The sequence below is a fragment of the Pelobates fuscus genome, chromosome 1 (assembly GCF_036172605.1).
Source record: "Pelobates fuscus isolate aPelFus1 chromosome 1, aPelFus1.pri, whole genome shotgun sequence".
In the NCBI taxonomy this organism is placed as follows: domain Eukaryota; kingdom Metazoa; phylum Chordata; class Amphibia; order Anura; family Pelobatidae; genus Pelobates; species Pelobates fuscus.
Genome location: NC_086317.1, coordinates 403,373,681 through 403,393,452, shown reverse-complemented (window position 1 = coordinate 403,393,452; position 19,772 = coordinate 403,373,681). Strand labels below are relative to the sequence as shown.

Genomic DNA, 19,772 nt, shown 5'->3' with positions numbered 1-19,772 from the left:
TTACTGACAGACAGACAAACACTCACTTACTGACAGACATACAAACACACACTCACTGACAGACATACACTCACTCACTCACTGACACACACACAGACACTCAGTAACATACATGCATACACTCACTCACTGACAGACACACACACAGACACTCACTGACATACATACACTCACTCACTGACACGATACACACGCACACACAGACACTCACTGACATACATACATACACACACTCACTCACTGACAGACACACACACACACACACAGACACTCACTGACATACATACACTCACTCATTGACAGACACACACACACACTCACTGACAGACATACATACACTCATTGACAGACAGACACACACATATACAAACACACACACAGACACTCACTGACACTCACTGACATACATACACTCACTCACTGACACACACAAACATAGACACTCACTGACATACATACACTCACTCACTGACAGACACTCACTGACATACATACACTCACTAACTGACAGACACACACTCACTCACTCACTGACACACACACAGACACTCAGTGGCATGCATGCATACACTCACTCACTGACAGACACACACACAGACACTCACTGACATACATACACTCACTCACTCACTGACAGACAAACACACACACACACACAGACACTCACTGACATACATACACTCACTGACTGACATGATACACACGCGCACACACAGACACTCACTGACATACATACATACACACACTCACTCACTGACAGACACACATACACTCACTGACATACATACACTCACTCATTGACAGACATACACACACACTCACTGACAGACATACATACACTCATTGACAGACAGACACACACATATACAAACACACACACAGACACTCACTGACACTTACTGACATACATACACTCACTGACACACACAAACATAGACACTCACTGACATACATACACTCACTCACTGACAGACACTCACTGACATACATACACTCACTAACTGACAGACACACACACAAACACACACAGACACTTACTGACAGACAGATGTGCACTCACTTACTGACAGACACACACTTATTGACATACATACTCACTCACTGACACACACACTGACCTCCCTGCTGGGGTCCAGTGTGGAGCAGCTCCTCACACCTTCGGCGCGCCGTCTAGTATGCCGGAGCCGGAATTACGTCATACTCCGGCTCTCGGTATTACAGAGGGCACGTGAGGGAGGAGTGAGAGGCTGCAAGAGCAGCCTCCCTCACTGCCTTCCTGCTCCGTTCCCCCCATTCTTCCGGGCACTGGCTGTTTTTTGGCAGAGCATGCACCTGCCATCAAGTAGGTGCCTGCTATGCCTTACCTAATACAGGTTCGGGGGGCCACCTCCTGGGCCCTCTGTGACAGCGCTCTTCTTGGTGCCCCTACCCTCAGGCACCTTGTGGTTCGGCCCAGTGCTGGGATCGGCTCAAGAGCCGCTCTCCCAGCGCTGCAGCCCCAGACAGGGGGAGCCCACCAGGAAATATCCTGGTGGGCACCCCCAGCAGGCCGGCACCCTAGGAGAATGCCTAGTTCACCTAAAGGTGGCGCAGACCCTGGTTGCAAGCTTTTCCAGCTTTCTGAAGTGCAACTCTGCTTCTTAATAACACTCACCGTTTCCACAAAGCAACTGGCGTATTAGATAAAGTATGCACTATGCTTAACCAATGAGAAATCAGTGTGAGTTGGGTGGTGACATCAATCCACTCTATAGCCAATCACTGTCCTCCTATTATCTACCCCCTTACCTCTCCCCCTCCATCCCCCCTCCATCATTGGTTAGAAATTATATACTAATAAGACAGCAGTCAAGTCAGCAGCTCAGCTCACATTGGTCTTTCATTTGCTCAACTACACTGAATATCTTTCCATCAGAAAAATTATTTGTGAAAAAGGGAGGCAGGTTTGTTTAGCTTTTTGCTTTTGTTTAGGACAACTATAGAAATTTGAACAAGTAGAAAACCATAGCATAAATGTAAGACCAGCACATATAAAATACACTTAAAGGGAAACTCCAGTGCCAGGAAAACGATCTGTTTTCCTGGCACTGGAGGGTCCCTCTCCCTCCCCCCCCCCCAATACCCGGTTACTGAAGGGGTGAAAACACCTTCAGTGACTTACCCGAGGCAGCGGCGATGTCCCTCGTCGCTTTCTCCGCCTCCGCGGCGCTCCTCCTCTTCATTGCATCAGCCGGTGGGCGAGACTGATCTCGCCCAGCGGCCGAGGGGACCTAATGCATTACGTCTCCCCATAGTAAAGCATTGAAAAATAATTTCAATGCTTTCCTATGGGGTTTTGAGCGACGCTGAAGGTCCTCACACAGCGTGAGGACGTCCAGCGACGCTCTAGCACAGGTTTCCTGTGCTAGAACCCAGGAAGTGACCTCTAGTGGCTGTCTAGTAGACAGCCACTAGAGGTGGAGTTAACCCTGCAAGGTAATTATTGCAGTTTATAAAAAACTGCAATAATTACACTTGCAGGGTTAAGAGTAGTGGGAGTTGGCACCCAGACCACTCCAATGAGCAGAATTGGTCTGGGTGCCTAGAGTGTCCCTTTAAGTTATATTGGTGACAAAAATGTTCCTTTCAAAGAAACACTGAGGAATGGATGTGAAAGGTTAGAAAAAGTTTGTCTCATAGTGACAAAAAAACAAACATGCAATACAACCACAACAAAGTGAAACACCGCCACTAAGTAGTGTAAAAACAAGCAGCAATCTCACATTACAAAGGATTCTCCTTTCTATCCAAAAAAATGAATTACCTTGCCTTCAACAAGAATCTGAATGAAAATATTGTTGGACTAAAAATATAAAAAATTAGGAAATACTCAAATATATAAAAACAAAAAAGATAAGTAGAGTAAGTTAGAAAACAAAATTGGTGATGATCCACATGTAAATATGAACTAAAAGTTTGGCAACTAGCTAGTTATGTTTTATTCATGTATCTAAGAAGAAGGTGGTCAGTTCAATGTTGTAATTAAAGCCCACGAGGATCAAAGTATTCAAGTTTAATATCCAATATGTCTATCATCCATGTAATAAAAATATTTAAAATGCTTGGACACCAAACGGAGAATTTAAAGGATATGCTAAAAAGATGGTTAGCAATGTGCGTATCACTGTGTCAGTGAAAAAAATAAATCTAAAAAATATAATTTAAAAAGAGAATGCCGCATTACAACTGGAAATGTAATGGCCTTGCAAACATTGTATTGAAGTAGGTATAATCTTGTGATGGATTCCCACTAATTGATTTTAACTTATCCTACGAATAAATATTTGAGTTATCAAATCCTAGATCACTTGCACCAATACAGAATCCCCAGTTGTGTTTATTTCCCAACCTTATGACTTTAATATTTTCCATTACTCTCTATGGAGTTCTATATTACCAACAAAACAATGTAATAGCAAACAATGTCACTAGAAAATGAAGAAGTTGCCGCGCACACTGCACAAAAAACTGAAATAATTGCTTTATATCCTAAAATATGATTATTGACATTTTTTTAAATTAATAAAAAACTAAAATGTTATTGTACTATTATTCCTTGGGTTGAAATTAAGAACATGCCTCTAAAAGATAACTAATGATTAAGTTACAAATATTTGATTTGCACATGGCGTGCATTTATTTTATCCTGCTTTTTAGATTTTTATTCCTATAGTCTGCCTTACATGAACATATGCTTCTTTAGTTGTATTGGACATTCTTTAGAACTTACATTTACTGCCAAGTGAAAGGACTACCCTGGCCCACAATTACGCCTGCACCATTACTGGATGGGGCAGAACCAGCAGTACGTAGATTGTGAATAAATGTAGATCATTTATACAACCTTTTTTTATCATCATATCATGTATAACTAAAACACTTGTGCACTAATAATTGATCTAAACTGCTTATTATTAGGGCCCTCCAGCAGGCCCCTCTGCCTGTAGTCGCTAACTCAATCTGCTCCACCAGCTCTTACTGGAGTTTTATAGCCAAGTCCACGATGGTGGGTTCTGGTGCATCTTGCAGCCGCTTAGTAGAAAACTCCCTAATTCCCACGGTATTAGGGAGTTATCTACTAAAAGGCTGAAAGACCTAAATTGGCCTTTCATCCACATTTACTAATACTAAGTAAATATTACTTAGTATTAGTAAATTCTGCCCCTACTCGCTATACCGCGAGTAGGGGCATGTCTAGTAAGCAGCCAGTGGCTGCTCGCTGTAAAAAAAAAACACAAAAAAAACAACCTATTGGCTCCCACCCCTGTGCGATGGGTGGGGGCCATAAATTACAATGGGAGGAGGGGACCTACTGCCCTCCCCCCGGCCCCCACCCTTGAGCGGTGGGTGGGGGCCATAAAGATAATGAGGGGGGGACCTACTGTCCTCCCCCCGGCCTCCACCCCTGGGCGGTGGGTGGGGGCCATAAAGATAATGAGGGGGGACCTACTGTCCTCCTCCCCGGGCCCCCACCCCTGGGCGGCGGGTGGGGGCCATAAAGATAATGAGGGGGGGGACCTACTGTCCTCCCCCCCGCCCCCACCCCTGCACGGTGGGTGGGGGCCATAGAAATAATGAGGGGGGGACCTACTGTCCTCCCCCCCACCCCCACCCCTGCACGGTGGGTGGGGGCCATAAAAATAATGAGGGGGGTTACCTACTGTCCTCCCCCCGGCCCCCACCCCTGCGCGGTGGGTGGGGGCCATAAATCACAATGGGGGGACCTATTGTCCTCCCCCCTGGCCCCCACCCCTGAGCGGCGGGTGGGGGCCATAAATACTAAACAGGGGGGGTGACCTAAGGTCCTCCCCCCTTGCCCCCACCCCTGAGTGGCGGGTGGGGGCCCTAAATACTAAATTTTACTCATAACACTCTGATTGGTGGATTAAGTAACCAATCAGAGAGTTATGAGTCAAATTACACAGCATGGGAAAATTCCAAAGAACTTTCCCACGCTGTGTAAAATGACACAGAGCACTCTGATTGGTGGATTTCAAACCAACCAATCAGAGTGCTGTGACAGGTAAATGTAGAGACTTACCTGTCAGTCTCTTCATTTACCTGTCAGAGCACTCTGATTGGATGGCTTAAACCCACCAATCAGAGTGCTCTGAGCCTAATTGCAGGGCAGGGCAAGGCTTTATAAGCTCAGTCTGCGCGGAGCCCTCGCCGGGTGAACATGGATTATTTTTTTTGCGCTCGTTTTTTTTTTTTTTTTTTTTAAATTGCGTCGGTTATTATGGTTTTTTATTTGGCCTTTTTTGGGGCTGAGAAAAGAAGATTTAGAAGAAAGAAAGCATCGAATGGTAAGTTTTTTTTTTTTTACATGTACTTAAAGGTCCCCCCTCATTATTTTTAGGATGAGGGAGGTAGGTAGGGGGTTAATATTTTTTTTCAGGGGGAGGGGTGACTAGGGGTTTGGGGACCCCTAGTCACCTGGGGGGACACATTTTTTTAGGGCCCCCACCCGCCACTCAGGGGTGGGGGCCAGGGGGGAGGACCTTAGGTACCCCCCTTTTTTAGTATTTAGGGCCCCCACCCGCCGCTCAGGGGTGGGGGCCAGGGGGGAGGACATTAGGTCCCCCCTTTTTAGTATTTAGGGCTCCCACCCGCCGCTCAGGGGTGGGGGTCAGGGGGGAGGACATTAGGTCCCCCCATCTTAGTATTTAGGGCCCCCACCCACCACTCAGGGGTGGGGGCCAGGAGGGGACAGAAGTTCCCCCCCTATTTTTTTTTAGGGCCCCCACCCACCGCTCAGGGGTGGGGGCCGGGGGGAGGACAGTAGGTTCCCCCCCATATCATTGAGTAAACTCTGACAACCCCCCTCCCCACCCCCACCCCCAAGCGGCAGGTGGGGGGGTTGTCAAAGTTTACTCAATGATATGGAATAGGGGTCGGACCGAACATCGCATATGTTCGCCCACCGTGGCGAACGCGAACAAGCGATGTTCGCCACGAACTATTCGCCAGCGAACTGTTCGGGACATCTCTGCTAATCACATGCTTCTGTGGAGTCTCCTACAATCTTATGGGACCTTACGTAGCTATGAATGTTGTACTATGACACAAGCACAAGAGTAAAACACTGACATGGGCTCCTGGTGGATGAAGTGCTAGGAACTGAACAGAGAATATGGGGGCACCCACGAGGTACAGCATCAGGTAAGTATATGTCATATCCCCGGCCCACTGCACGCCAAACAGCAATGTCACCATTGTCGTTTTTGCAAAATTTGTGAAGGCCCCAGAAGGTGACTGAGCCAATTTAAGCATTTTAGCAAGAAAAGTACAGACTGAGACGTGTGCCTATATATTTATTAAATATATGGCTCCAAGGGATTAAACAGGGCATATCACCCATTCTCTAAGATGTGAGGCCTTTTGAGGTAGTTCACTTTTGTCCAATGAGTGCTCACAGAACCGTGGATTATGGCACTTGTGAGAGGGCCTTAGCTATTAAGGATATCTGATCCTGTGACAGCAGTTAGAGAGATTCCAAGATCCACCTCTACTTCCTTAGTTGTGAAAGTGCATTACGGCAGATGATATTAGAATATAAAACCATATTATCTGCAAGAATTTACTAGCTTAAATGGCCGCCAGAGTGTGGGAAAACGGATAAAAATGATATCTGCAGGCAAATGTTTACATTGTGTACTAATACGCAATTTTCCACTGACTTCCAACAAATGAGTACAGAGGGAAGTGGAACTGAAAAGATAAAATATGTTACATGCAATAATTCACTAGCTTAAATGGCAGCCAGAGTGTGCGAAAACAGATTAAATGAGCTCTGCAGACAATTGTTTACATTCTATAAAACGCCCTCACAAAAATGTTAATTATGCACTATCCCAAATCCCTGTGCACATTCAAATAACTGGAGGTTTTTAGTAAAAGTTATCAGTTAAATTTTTTACATAACTGTTCATATATTATAGATAGAGGGAAAAAATAGGAGGAGTAAAGCAAATCTATCGTTATATATGATATATTCATAAACATATCTATCTAACTGTAGATTTTTTACTGTTCCTCCATTTTGGGAAGAAATAGAAATACTGAAAGTTTGTCCATCAAGCTAGATGTTTAAAATACCTTTATTAATATTTCACATAATGCAATCGAGTTTCTTAATAAACAGAATTGTTTGGCTTACAGTTAAAATATAGATATATAATTACCAATATTTCATTTATTTGTTTCCTGACCTCTTTATTATCTCAGATATCAAATTATTTATCCTGCTGTATGACCACTGATCGGTTGTATCTTGAATTGGCAAAAATATTTTGGATGATTTTAAAGATGTATTTTCCATACATTTGATCTGTTAGAAATAAAGTATTATAGAAAAAGTTACAACCAATTATTTAAAATAGTTGTGGACTTTTTATATTATCGAGTGGATTTATTTTATAATATATACATTTTTATTAATTTACATAAGTTAATGGTCATTCTTATTCTAGTCCAAATTAAGTGTTTATATTTATCTTATCTCTATTATATGTGAACTGCAGTTTGCCTCATATGTTTAAATTCTAGTACTTTGTATCTAATATTATTTAGAGATCTTGAATTTCAGGAGCATGCTTACAGGAAACTACTTTGTTTTTTAATTCTCGTTCTTCGTTCTTGTCTCATGTCTGGTTAATTCATTTATCTTATGGTCCAAAGAGTTCTTATAATCCAATTAACTAATGGTCCTCAAAGGTCTACTTTGATATTTAACTCCATACTCTAGAAGAAAAAACTATTAATAATTCAATTTGACAGTATTCTTCTCATTCAGTGACAGCTGCCAAAGGGTGTTGATATGCATTAAAAAGAGCTGTAAGACATTAACTATTCTTCTCAAATTACAGTTATGTAAAATATGTGTGATAATTTTTATTTGCAACACTACACATGTATAACATATCGATATGTTGTATTACTGATAAGCTGTGTAGAAAAAAAGGCATAGAGGCAGGTGTGAACATAGAGGAGTAAAGCATCGCATTAAAATCCCACATACAGACACTCCTCACTTACCTACAACCCGGTTGTAAAACGAATTGGTTGATAAGTGAGGAGTTAAGGGATTCCCTGCTCTGGTGCGTTCGTCTATGTTCGGGGAAACTTCCCCAAACATAAACGAACGCACCAGAGCAGGGAATCCCTCTAATCTATGTTCAGGGAAATTTTGAGAACTTTTGCATATTTACATTTAGAATGTTTTTTTTTGTTTTGTTTTATGTAATTTCTAAATACAAACAAGATATTTTAAATTTACAACTGCAATTTTTTTATTATTACAGTACTGATGTAATATACACGTATGATGTAATATTGGATGATGTACATTCATTGTATTTCCCCTGTTTTTGGTATACAGGTAATACAGGTACTGTCATAAAAAGAATTGATCGGTAAATGAGGTCTATGTTCAGGGAAATTTCCCCGAACATAGATTAGAGGGATTCTCTTCTCTGGTGCCTATGTCTACATTTGGGTAAATTTCCCTGAACAAAGACAAGTGCAGCAGAGCAGAGAATAGAGGGAATCCCTGCTCTGCTGCGCTTGTCTACGTTCTAGGAAATGTACCCAAATGTAGATATACACACCAGAGCAGGGAATCCCTCTAATCTATGTTCAGGGAAAATTCCCCAAACATAGACTAGCTCTCTAACATGGGAATCCCTTGAATCCCAATGCTAGAGAGCTGGTCGTAAGTGTGAGCAGTCGTAAAACAGGTAGGTCGGAATGTGAGGACCACCTTTAGTTATTATCTGTATTGTTATTGAAAAATGTATTAATACAAATATTTGAAAAGAATGGTTTAGAGTTGGGGAAGTTTTAGTATATCTATAGTTAGCATGGTGTCATGGGAGGCGTACCCCAACACACAGGAAAGAGGAAACCCACAAAAGGATCCAAAAGGCGTATTACTGAGTCTTAGAATGGCTGGACTTAACGTATTAATCCAACAAGAAACAGGGTCAAGATAAATCACAGAAATACTCAGAGTCAAGACAAAGGCAGGGTCAGGATACCAGAAATCACGAGTCAAATATGAAGCCAGGGTCAGGATACCAGAAAACATGAGTCAGATACAAAGCCGGGGTCAGGATACCAGAAAGTCAAATACGAAGCCGAAGTCAAACACAGGAAAGCAAAGACGAAGCCAAGGTCAAACACAGCAAAGCACAAGGGAATCACCAGGAGCACTAAACGAGGATCCAAACAGAAACCATGATAGGGCAAAGAATGGAGGCTAAAACAAACTTTAAATAGGCTAAAAAAGTTTCCATTGGTTCACATCATCTCTGCAAGCCCAAACAGCATTGAGTTGCCAAGATGACGTGGTCCCTTTAAGGTAATGACGTCATGGCTTTTTCTTTTATTTTTAGGAGTTGCAGTTCGTCCTGCAAACTAGCAGAGGGAGCCGTTCGCGGGACCAAAGGTAAGTGTTATATCCGGGCAGCATGGCCCGAGGACTAAGGCAATGTGGCCACGCGGTAAGTTCTGCCTGCATGGTCTGAAGAGAGGAGCTGCGCGGGCACCGGGTAAAGTAATTTTGGGATGCATGGTCAGTATGTATTTGTATTGTTCAGTAAACTTGGGCATTGGTCCTAATTACTGTTTCAATTTGAATTTCATTATCTCTGAAGTGCCATGCAGACAGAAAACCAAGCAAACTTGGTTGATTTAGTAGTTACATTTCTTCCCAAAAAGAAAGAACAGTAAAAAATAGACATGTGCAATTCGTTTCGGTCTGAATATGAATTCGGACGAATTTCTGGCAATTCAGACATTCGGGTACTTCCGAATGTCCGAATTGCCGAAGTGCCGAATTGCCGAGGTCCCGAAGTTTGGAAATTACTGAATTTCCAAAGTGTCGAAGTGCCGCAGTTGCCGAAGTTCCGAAGTGGTAAAGTGCCGAAGTTCTGAAGCACAGTATTGTCTAAGTACTAATATACTTACCCAGTGAAAGAAGAAGAATGTTACATTGTAAACAATTTAAATAAAAAGTATACAAACATAGCCAGGATTCAGCTGTAAGCATTTGCAACACTTACAACAATCAAGTAACATACATCCATATAAAATGTAAGTTACTTGGCCAGTCAATGTAATGACAGGAATGAATAAGTAGATAACTCCCTAATTCCCACGGTATTAGGGAGCTATCTACTAAAAGGCTGAAAGACCTAAATTGGTCTTTCACCCAAAATTTACTAATACTAAGTAAAGATTACTTAGTATTAGTAAATTATGCCCCTACTCGCTATACCGCGAGTAGGGGCATGTCTATTAAACAGTGAGCAGCCTGTGGCTGCTCACTGTAAAAAAAAAGATTTTATTTTTTTGCCCCCCCGCACCCACCCCTGAGCGGCGGGTGGGGGCCCTAATGTAAAATAATGGGGGGACCTATTGTTCCCCCCAGGCCCCCACCCTTGAACGGCAGTTGGGGGCCCTAAATCAGAATAAGGGGGGGAACCTAATGTCCTGCCCCCGGGTTCCCAACCCTGAGCGGTGGGTGGGGGCCCTAAATAATAAGGGGGGGACCTAATGTAGGGGCAAAATTTACTAATACTAAGTAATTTTTACTTAGTATTAGTACATTTGGCTGAAAGACCAATTTAGGTCTTTCAGCCTTTTGGTAGGTAACTTCCTAATACCGTGGGAATTAGGGAGTTATCTACCAAGTGGCTGCAAGAGAAGTCCCGAAGCCAAAGTCCCGAAATTCCGAAGTGTCGAAGTGCCGAAGTGCCGAAGTTGCCGAATTTCCAAAGTACCGAAGTGCTGAAGTTCCAAAGTTCCAAAGTTGACGAATTTCCGAAGTTCCGAAATTCCGAAGTGTCGAAGTGCTGAAGTACCGAAGTTCCGAAGTTGCCGAAGTTCCGAAGTCTTGAAGTGCTGAATTGCCGAAGTCACGAATTGCGAAAATCCCGAATTTTCCCCATGCACATGCCTAGTAAAAAAATCTATATTTATATAGATATATTTATAAATATATCATATATATATATATATATATATATAAATATATTTGTTTTACTCCTTCTCCTTTTTTCCCTCTATCAGTGTTTTATCACTTGATATGGGAATCAAATCAACATTTAGTGGCTGTCCCCCAACTGTCAATCATCTTTTTTCCCATCAATCATCTCTTTTGTTCATGCCATGGGTGGAATTCTGAATCACAAATCATATGAAATTATTTAGTACTTTTACTCCTCCTTTTCTCTCTATTGGTTACTTTTTCTCACATGATCTGTCAGCGAAATGGCATGAAAATACACCTACCGGTGTACTATAAAATATATACACAATATTCATATTATATTTATTTTGCAGTATAGTAATTGGTCCATTTTCGCTTCAGGTTTTAGTTGTCCGAATGTTTCTCTGAATATTATCCCATAGACGAAACTTTGGAGAACCAAACTGGTACATAAATGAGCGTTGGACATCCGGAACAAACATTTGATTATGGAAAATATAATTTGGCTTAACTGAACTTTCCTGCTGTGCATAAGACTACAATTCAGTAAAATTTGAGTTCAGATGCTGATATGTGAATAAAAATGAATGTATAGTTTTGAGCTACTGAGTATAATGTCACATTGCGATAAGCAGTGTTTTATATTACTGCAACTTTATGTAAAGAATTATGCAATGTTTCCTATTTCATTTTCCTTCCAAAGATTTTTAAAATAGGTACGTGTATATAAATATACCTTGTCCTTGAAGAAACTATACAGTATTGGTAATTGACATATTTTACAATATACTATTGCAACATGTAACATTTGCAACGATTCCCATCATTACGTTTTGTACGTTCTCTTGGTATATATACAGGGAGATGAGACTACAACTTTCTCTGTTGAAATTAGCAGGAACTAACTGAAGATGTTGAGGCTCATTCTACTTGCTGCTCTTGTCCTCTGTGGTGAGTTCTATTCATAGCAAATCGTAGATCACTGACCTCAATTAATTATATGTTAGTATCTACTGGCATCCTCTATTCCTTTGTAAACAAGACGAATACTGTCTTCAATAACATGTTTAGTCTTATTGTCCTCTTATTAAAAATTGGGCAAAGTCAGGTAAGTAAAACATAAATAAATTATGTAGCACAAGTAGTAACATAAATAATTGCAAAGTTTTTATAATGACTTACCTTGGTGAATGTAGATAATATTCACATTGCCATTGTTACAAAAAGTTAATTTATTGAATGCTACTTACTGTATAACTCTTTCCTCAAAGGACAATGCTATGAAGATGGCCAGGGAAATGAGCGAGTTGTTGGAGGATCAAATTCTGCACAAAATGCATGGCCATGGCAGGTAAGTGTAGCTACTTAGTAAGTTTAGAATTTGATAGAAACCTACCCTATAACTAATCTAAGTAACACTATTACCATTACCAAGGTTTGGTATTATCTAACCATTGACTGTTAGTTAGAACTATCTAACCATTGACAGTTGGCGAGTATCTTGTATAAAGAGTATGATGGACAAGCTAGAGAAGCAGAGATTATGAATTATAATCTAGAGTTTCAGGGGCAATGGTGTACGTTTTGAAAGCAGAGGATTTTCTAAAGGTAGAGTGGGTTTGAGAGTAGGTTAGACACATGTGCATGTGAGATAAGATCCACCATGTGAGTTATGGCTTCAATCTCCGGGCTCAAAATGTGAGTGCAGCACCACATATTTGTCAACTTTGCCTGAATTCCAAGCCCTTACTTGTCAATTCCACCTTCATCCCATGTAATTATACCTTACTTAACCCCCTAAATGGAGTATGAAATGAAGAAGTATATAGGCTACTGATCTGGTTATATATAATATTCCCAATATCCAGCTAGTATGTTCAATAGTTATAATAAATGTATTTGTGAGATCTAGCAAATAAAATCAAATATTGTGGAACTGAGTGGTTCCATGTCAGTTTACTAGCAATCACATACACTCTGTCTTAGTTGGTCATGTCTGGCATTGCACATGGTGTGTGGTGGAGGAGAAATGCAAACAATGGGCTTTTTATCAAAGAGTTCTGGTCTAAAAAGCGGCCTAGAGTACGAAAAGTGAGGCAATCACCTTGGAAACCAGTGGGACGTGCAGGCATATTCCATTGGTGACTCTACCATGTTTATATTTTTGTACCACTTTTTAGAACAAAAGGCTTTGATAAATATTCCCAGTGTTTCTGTTGGAAATAGGAATTAATACTTCTGCATCGTTCAAATAGGATAATGTGAAACCACCGGACTAATCAAAACTTCTCTTAGCCAATCACCAACAGCCAGGTTTGATGAAATTGACAATGATGATTGAAACTTGTTAATACCATATTTTCAATGCATACAAGTAAGTGGCTTTGGCGGTGGAATCTAGATGCCATAGAGTGGACAGTAATTGTTGAACCACTTCTTAACGGCTTGACATAAAACTAAGGACCCTCTCTTATAAACCCTAGACAAAAAATACTAGCTGTACTGATTATGGTGCTTTGAATGCACACTTCTTTCCATTGCAGTAAGAGAAACGTCTTTGAAACTGCAATTGTCCTTTCCAGTGTCACGTAACTGAAGATTAGAATGATTAGTATAATTAAGATATTGAACAAATATCAATGAGGAACATTTGGCATGATTATGATTATTTATTTATTTATTTATTTATTTTTTACCGGGTAGGACTCTTACAATTATCAAAAGCAATATGCAAGATAATATAACTAAAACCTTTTTTTTAAAATATTATACCTAGTTGCTTTATTGTAAAATAATATTTTTAACAATTAAAAGAGTATTAAATATTCCATGCAATTCATATTCATTTAAACCATTTATCAACTTCCTTCACTCAGATTTCTCTCCAATTTCCAGTTTGTTACAATTCACTGTCTAGTAACAGAGCCTTCAGGCAATACTGAACACAGTTATACTGATAAGGTTATTCACTAAACCCTGATTTTTTAATAAGTGACCAGGAAATGCCAAATTAGATCAGAAAAAGTGTCCATGAGGCTTGAAATACATTAGCATCCTCTGGTGAATACTCTCCACCTCTTGTGTACTTGGTATGATTAGCTTTAATTTGTAATGAGGAATGAATACATTTTGTATATATCATATTCTGCTTTGTTGGATTCCATATTGTGTTTTGCTGCAAGCCTTGGTCTTATACTTTTTATAAATACCCAATATTTCAGAGATGGCTTGTCTAGAGCAGTGCTTCCCAAACCAGTCATCAAGACCCACCACCAGTACAAGTTATGTCAGTATCCCATTGGAATAAAACAGGGAAATATTTAAATCCAAGCCATAAGGACTGTTTTGGCAACCACTGGTCTAGAACATTTGTTTTGAAACAAATACAAACGAACAATAGCTTTATGATAAATGTGTTTGGACTTTTCCCCCAGATTTCCCTTCAGTATCAGTCTGGAAGCAGCTGGTATCACACCTGTGGAGGTTCTCTTATCCGTGCTAACCGTGTCCTGACCGCTGCTCACTGTGTAGACAGGTAATAGCATCAAGCAATTTACCTGGACTATTTACATATTTTTATTATTTCTAATATTAAAATGTGTTTTAGTTTTTATTCATCAACATTAGCTATACAGTGCATAAATATTTTAAGAAAACATACTTTTACTACTTTTACCCTAACCTTCTGCCCATTGCTATTCCAGCCAATCACATTGCTCATCTGTTGTTAAACAATATATGCTTGAAATAATGGGTTAATAAAATCATATAAGGCAACATATATATTGCAATTTTGTCCATAATCCAAAATTATTAGCTATACTTTGGGGTCCCCTTAAGAGATATTGGTACTGTTTTGGTTGGCTTAGGAAGGCTATTAAAGTGAAACTTATTTGAATCAATTCGTAGCTGTTTAGAACATTTTTCAAGTTCATATACTGAGTGAAAATCTTCACAAACGTTGCCTGTGAATTGCTGAACTTTGTAAATAATCCAATAAAATGAGTATAGGTACATCTCCTAGATTTACAATACAAATACATTTGAAAACATAAAGTGGACACTAATAACTAGGCTTATGTTTAGTGAATAAATCCTAATATGTTAAACCAATTTACCTATTTTTTACAGTGTGGTTTCATATCGTGTGGTTTTGGGAGAACACAACCTGAATGTGAACGAAGGCAGAGAACAATATATCTCCGTGTCTAGAATTGTAAAACATGCCAGCTGGAACACCAACAATGTAGCAGCCGGGTAAGACGTTAAATAGTCAAAATACAAAACACACAGTTCTACATATATATATATAAAGTTATTGACAAAAAGTTAATCTCCAAAAATATTTACTGTAAAAAAAAAAAAAATTGACTCAATGAAGAAAGAACTCAGAAAATCATATTTGTCCTGGGAAATGTATGGTGTTCTATTGTTCCGGTAAGGTTCTATAAGTCACTAATAGTGAGCATGAAGTGACTTGAAGTGGCTGTAATGTTGTGAAGGGTTAAATGATATTGTAAAACTCTTTTCCTAACAATAGATTTTTTTGTTCCATCGGCCCCGAAAACTCTTGCTGAGCTCTAAGTCACTGGAGCAAATTCAGCTAGTTTGTAACTAATATTTCAGCTCTGGCCTCAATTTAATAGTTTTTGGAGTTGCTGTTGATATGATAGAATATTTTTGGCTAAACTTTTAAAATTATTTAATACTGTGAACATTAATTTAATTTATTTTTTTGTATATATATTTTCATATTTTTTGACACATTTTATTATTGCTTATCCTACAATTGTTAATGGTGGTCTTTACCTGGGCAGTTTTCTGTCGATCCTTTGTATATAAGGTGTATATCATTAATAAGACAACACAAAACAGTTACATCACAAAAGAGAATGGAGAGACTTATAAATAAACCTTGTGGAATCTTATAAATAATTATTTTATGATGGGAAGAATTTAAAGAAAAAGATCTAAAGAAAAAGATCAGTTATAAAACTTTGTGACAAACTGATTCATGGGAGGATGCAATCTGAAATAGAAGTGATGTTAACCTTATTTGTAAGATATATTTAAAGATGCATACATTCTAAATAAAATGACTCTGAATATCTATATAGTATAATAAAGTGACTCTGCTTATTGCGGCTAAGATTATATAATTTCCTTTTATTCATTTACATGTATAACGTCTTATGTATTATAAATGTCTTATAACCAAACACTCTTTTAACAGGTATGACATTGCAGTCCTTCATCTGGCATCCAGCGCCAGCCTGAACAGCTATGTGAAGCTGGCAACACTGCCAAACAACGGAGCTGTCCTTTCCAACAATTACGCCTGCACCATTACCGGATGGGGCAGAACCGTTAGTAAGTAATATGCTTATTTTGTGATGTAATACAGTTCGTCTGCTTTTTTTCCGATCAAATATGCAGAACTTCAGTCAGGGAATCGTCACACATGTTGCTTTTATCTTTATGGATGTTACACAGCCCTAAGTGAATTGTATCTTCCCCACAGCTGGTGGATCCCTTCCCTCAATCCTTCAGCAGGCCCCTCTGCCTGTTGTAGCTCAATCAACTTGCTCCACCAGCTCTTACTGGGGCAGCACAGTCAAGTCCACAATGGTGTGTGCCGGTGGTAACGGAGCTCAGGCTGGATGCCAGGTAAGATATGTAAAGTTCTAGAGTAACAAACATGTAATAAGGTTTTTGCAATATTTCCTGTTAAGTGTTATATCACGTATTAGAAGAGCTGTACTTCTAAGATATAGCCATTAAGTGGCAACTAAATGGGGGGAGGTTTAGGTGGTAGGGTCAGGGGAAGGCTCACAGAGCCCAGCATAGATTTTATTAATGTGGTTTACAGAAGAGAGTCAAGCATCATTCTGTTCTCCTCTGGAGCAATGAAAGGGTTAATTTCACTGGAGTCTTAAAGCATTGGGCTCTAGTAAAATCACCTTGATAGTATTTTCATTTCCTTTTATACAGTTCACACAAACATATACAGGAATGCTATTGAAACAACCCTGTTAATATGGTTCTATTGATTTCAAGTGGTCATGGTACCTAAAGTCTGTATGTGCCATACTTCACTTTGAAATGCTGCACATATTAAGTTTGACCCTTCTTCTGCCGGAGGAAGAGAACGTCAGTCATTGGTTGAAAGAGGTCAGCTGACACTCTCAGCCAATGAATGGTGTTGACAGCAGCTTCTAGGATTCAACGGCTCTGCAGAAACAGGAAGATTGTCACCAGATCACCAAGAAGCATCGGAGCCAGGAGTGGACCCAGGTAAGGGGGCAAATCATTTGTCCCACTATTGAGGAATCGAGCCAGGGTATTCCTGGCATCAAAAGCACTACAGCGGCCTGTAACAATTTAACTCTGTCACAGTGTGAGTTGAATGTATGTGTGTCTATCAGAAACATTAATTATTGGGTTAAAAAACAATTATTGGCTAAGATACTTTAATTGTAGCACGGCATTAAATCTGCACTCATACGCCAATTCATTTGCAGAACTACACATTGTCTTACATTTCTTATTTTGCTTAGCTTGCTTGTGATACATGGGAACATAAATAAAGATTAATTGTGCATGGTTTGTGGTTTATGATTTCTAACAACATTACAGTGCCCTGTGGTCCCCCCTCCCTCGTGGCCTTGCCTGGCATGTAAAGGTTTAAAAACCTTTTATTCGATTACCCAATTCCAGCTCGGATGACCCTCGGTGCTGGGTCAGGTCTTTGCCTCCTCTGACATCAGGAGGAGGAATATGGGGCCTAATGCACATGTGAGGCGAGCATTGTGCGCACACTAGGACGTTCCTATAGGAAAGCACTGGAGATTTCACTGACACTGGAGATCCTCATGCAGGGCATGAGGACCTCCAGTATCTTTAAGCGACCTGGAGTCCATTAGTGTTGTCTGACTGACAGTCACAAGAGGTTGTCTTAGTCCTGCGAGGCAATCATTGCAATTTCTCTAAAACTGCAATGATTTACATTGCAAAACTAAGTGGAACAGGAACAATGCCCCTAGACAGCTTCAATGAGCTGAAGTAGTCTGGATTAATATAGTGTCCCTTTAACATTAAATGATAAAGTGCATTCTTTAAAAATTCAGCAACTATATAAATATGTACATGTTCTAAATGTTATGAAGCTGTATATACTCTGTCTATAATATTGTGTTTTTTTATTATAGGGAGATTCTGGCGGACCCCTCAACTGTGCTGTCAATGGAGTTTACCAAGTCCATGGTGTAACTAGCTTTGTGTCTTCTTCTGGATGCAATGCCTACCTCAAACCAACCGTGTTCACCAGAGTCTCTGCTTATATCTCCTGGATCAATTCTGTGAGTTAGTTTACCAAGGCACAGGATATGCGTTCTGTAAATATTAATAGACATATTGAAAATAGTTAGAATCTTACCTTCATCCATTTGTCATCTGATCAAACTGAGTTTCACTTGTGTTGACCTTTAATCATCAACATATAGTTTAGGTAGAAGACTTTTACGTTTCAGTTATCTGCAGAAATCCCAGAGGTATTTATGAATATCAACAAAAGTCAATAACAAGCTAATGTACATCATTGAGCATGTGGAAGACTGAGACATGTATAAAGACAACATATAGAGAAAATGTCATAAACAGGTAAAGATTCTGTGACGCAGAAGGTGAGGTGAAGATTATAAAATTCACCATTAGAGAAAGAACAGATTATAATAAATCAAGAAATATTAATGTTTAAATATAAAAGAGTGAGCAAAAAATGCATAGGTCCTATTGTAAATGCTAGCTTTTTATATTGAAAGACTGGTCAACAGTAGCCATCTTATGTTAGTTAGACTAAAACTGCAATCATGCTCATCTGGCAAAATGCTGGCAGACTTGAAATCAAATCTCAACTGGAAAGCTAAACATTCATATATTTATAACATATAATTGGAATTGACTGTTTTTCTCTCCTTTTTACTGACTCTGCGTTATTCTTATTTCAGAATTTCTAAAGAAATTAAACTTACAAGATGTTCAAGAAACGTGCTAGAGACATCAAAAATAATCTTATTTGTGTAATTTAAATTTTCTGTCTATAAGCACAATTCAGTAAAGAATGTTATATAAATTACACGTGTACCATCTTTGTCTTTTATACATTGGATGTGGAGTTTTATTCTTTTTTCTATATCAGTTATATGTATTCTTTAGCCTGTTACTAGCTTTCCTCTCTTTGTCACCCTATTTCCCCCTGTTTGCATTTCTCTTTGAAATGTCACCTGTTCCATTCCTCCTTCCTATTTCACTTATCTCTTGCCACTTCTAGTGTTATCCAGCCACTCTTAATCTCCTTACATTTTCATTTAATCTCTTTCTTCAAGCAATTTGTTCTTGTTTAGTGCCATAACATTAACACACAGCATAGCTACATAGGTTTTGATATTGTTTTATCGAATTGTGTCATTCAAAATAATGTAGAACTTAGAAAATTATTTGTTGGGATCCACAATTGTATACTTTGAGGCAAGCACACCTTTCAAATGAATTAATATTTCCTCTGTAGGGAAAGACATCAGTTATTGTTGCTATATAGTGTGTATTGGCTGTATTGTCCTGGGTGACCCTATATGCTATAGTGATGGGTTCCAGGTTCCATGGTAACTCCTGACTAAATAATCAGGCTTTTCTTATATTGACAAGGTTACCCCCAAATATTACCTATTATATCCTTCAACAT

The 19,772-nt window shown here is 39.5% G+C and overlaps 2 protein-coding genes across 2 annotated transcripts in view; both read left to right on the top strand.

Moving 5' to 3' along the window:
* The window catches only part of LOC134569179 (chymotrypsin-like elastase family member 1), a 45,056-nt gene extending 25,585 nt beyond the window's left edge, over positions 1–19,471 (top strand). Inside the window, exon 8 of the mRNA XM_063428095.1 lies at positions 19,039–19,471. Coding sequence (XP_063284165.1) covers positions 19,039–19,047 — 9 coding nt within the window. The 3' untranslated portion in view covers positions 19,048–19,471. The remainder of the gene's footprint in view (positions 1–19,038) is intronic.
* LOC134569171 (chymotrypsin-like elastase family member 1) lies at positions 11,876–19,471 on the top strand. Its single transcript, XM_063428083.1, has 8 exons — positions 11,876–11,983; positions 12,304–12,383; positions 14,467–14,567; positions 15,164–15,289; positions 16,266–16,402; positions 16,554–16,699; positions 18,241–18,390; positions 19,039–19,471. The coding sequence occupies exons 1-8, from the start codon at positions 11,944–11,946 to the stop codon at positions 19,045–19,047; spliced, it is 789 nt and encodes a 262-aa protein (XP_063284153.1). The 5' UTR covers positions 11,876–11,943; the 3' UTR covers positions 19,048–19,471.
* Positions 19,472–19,772: the final 301 nt, after the last annotated feature.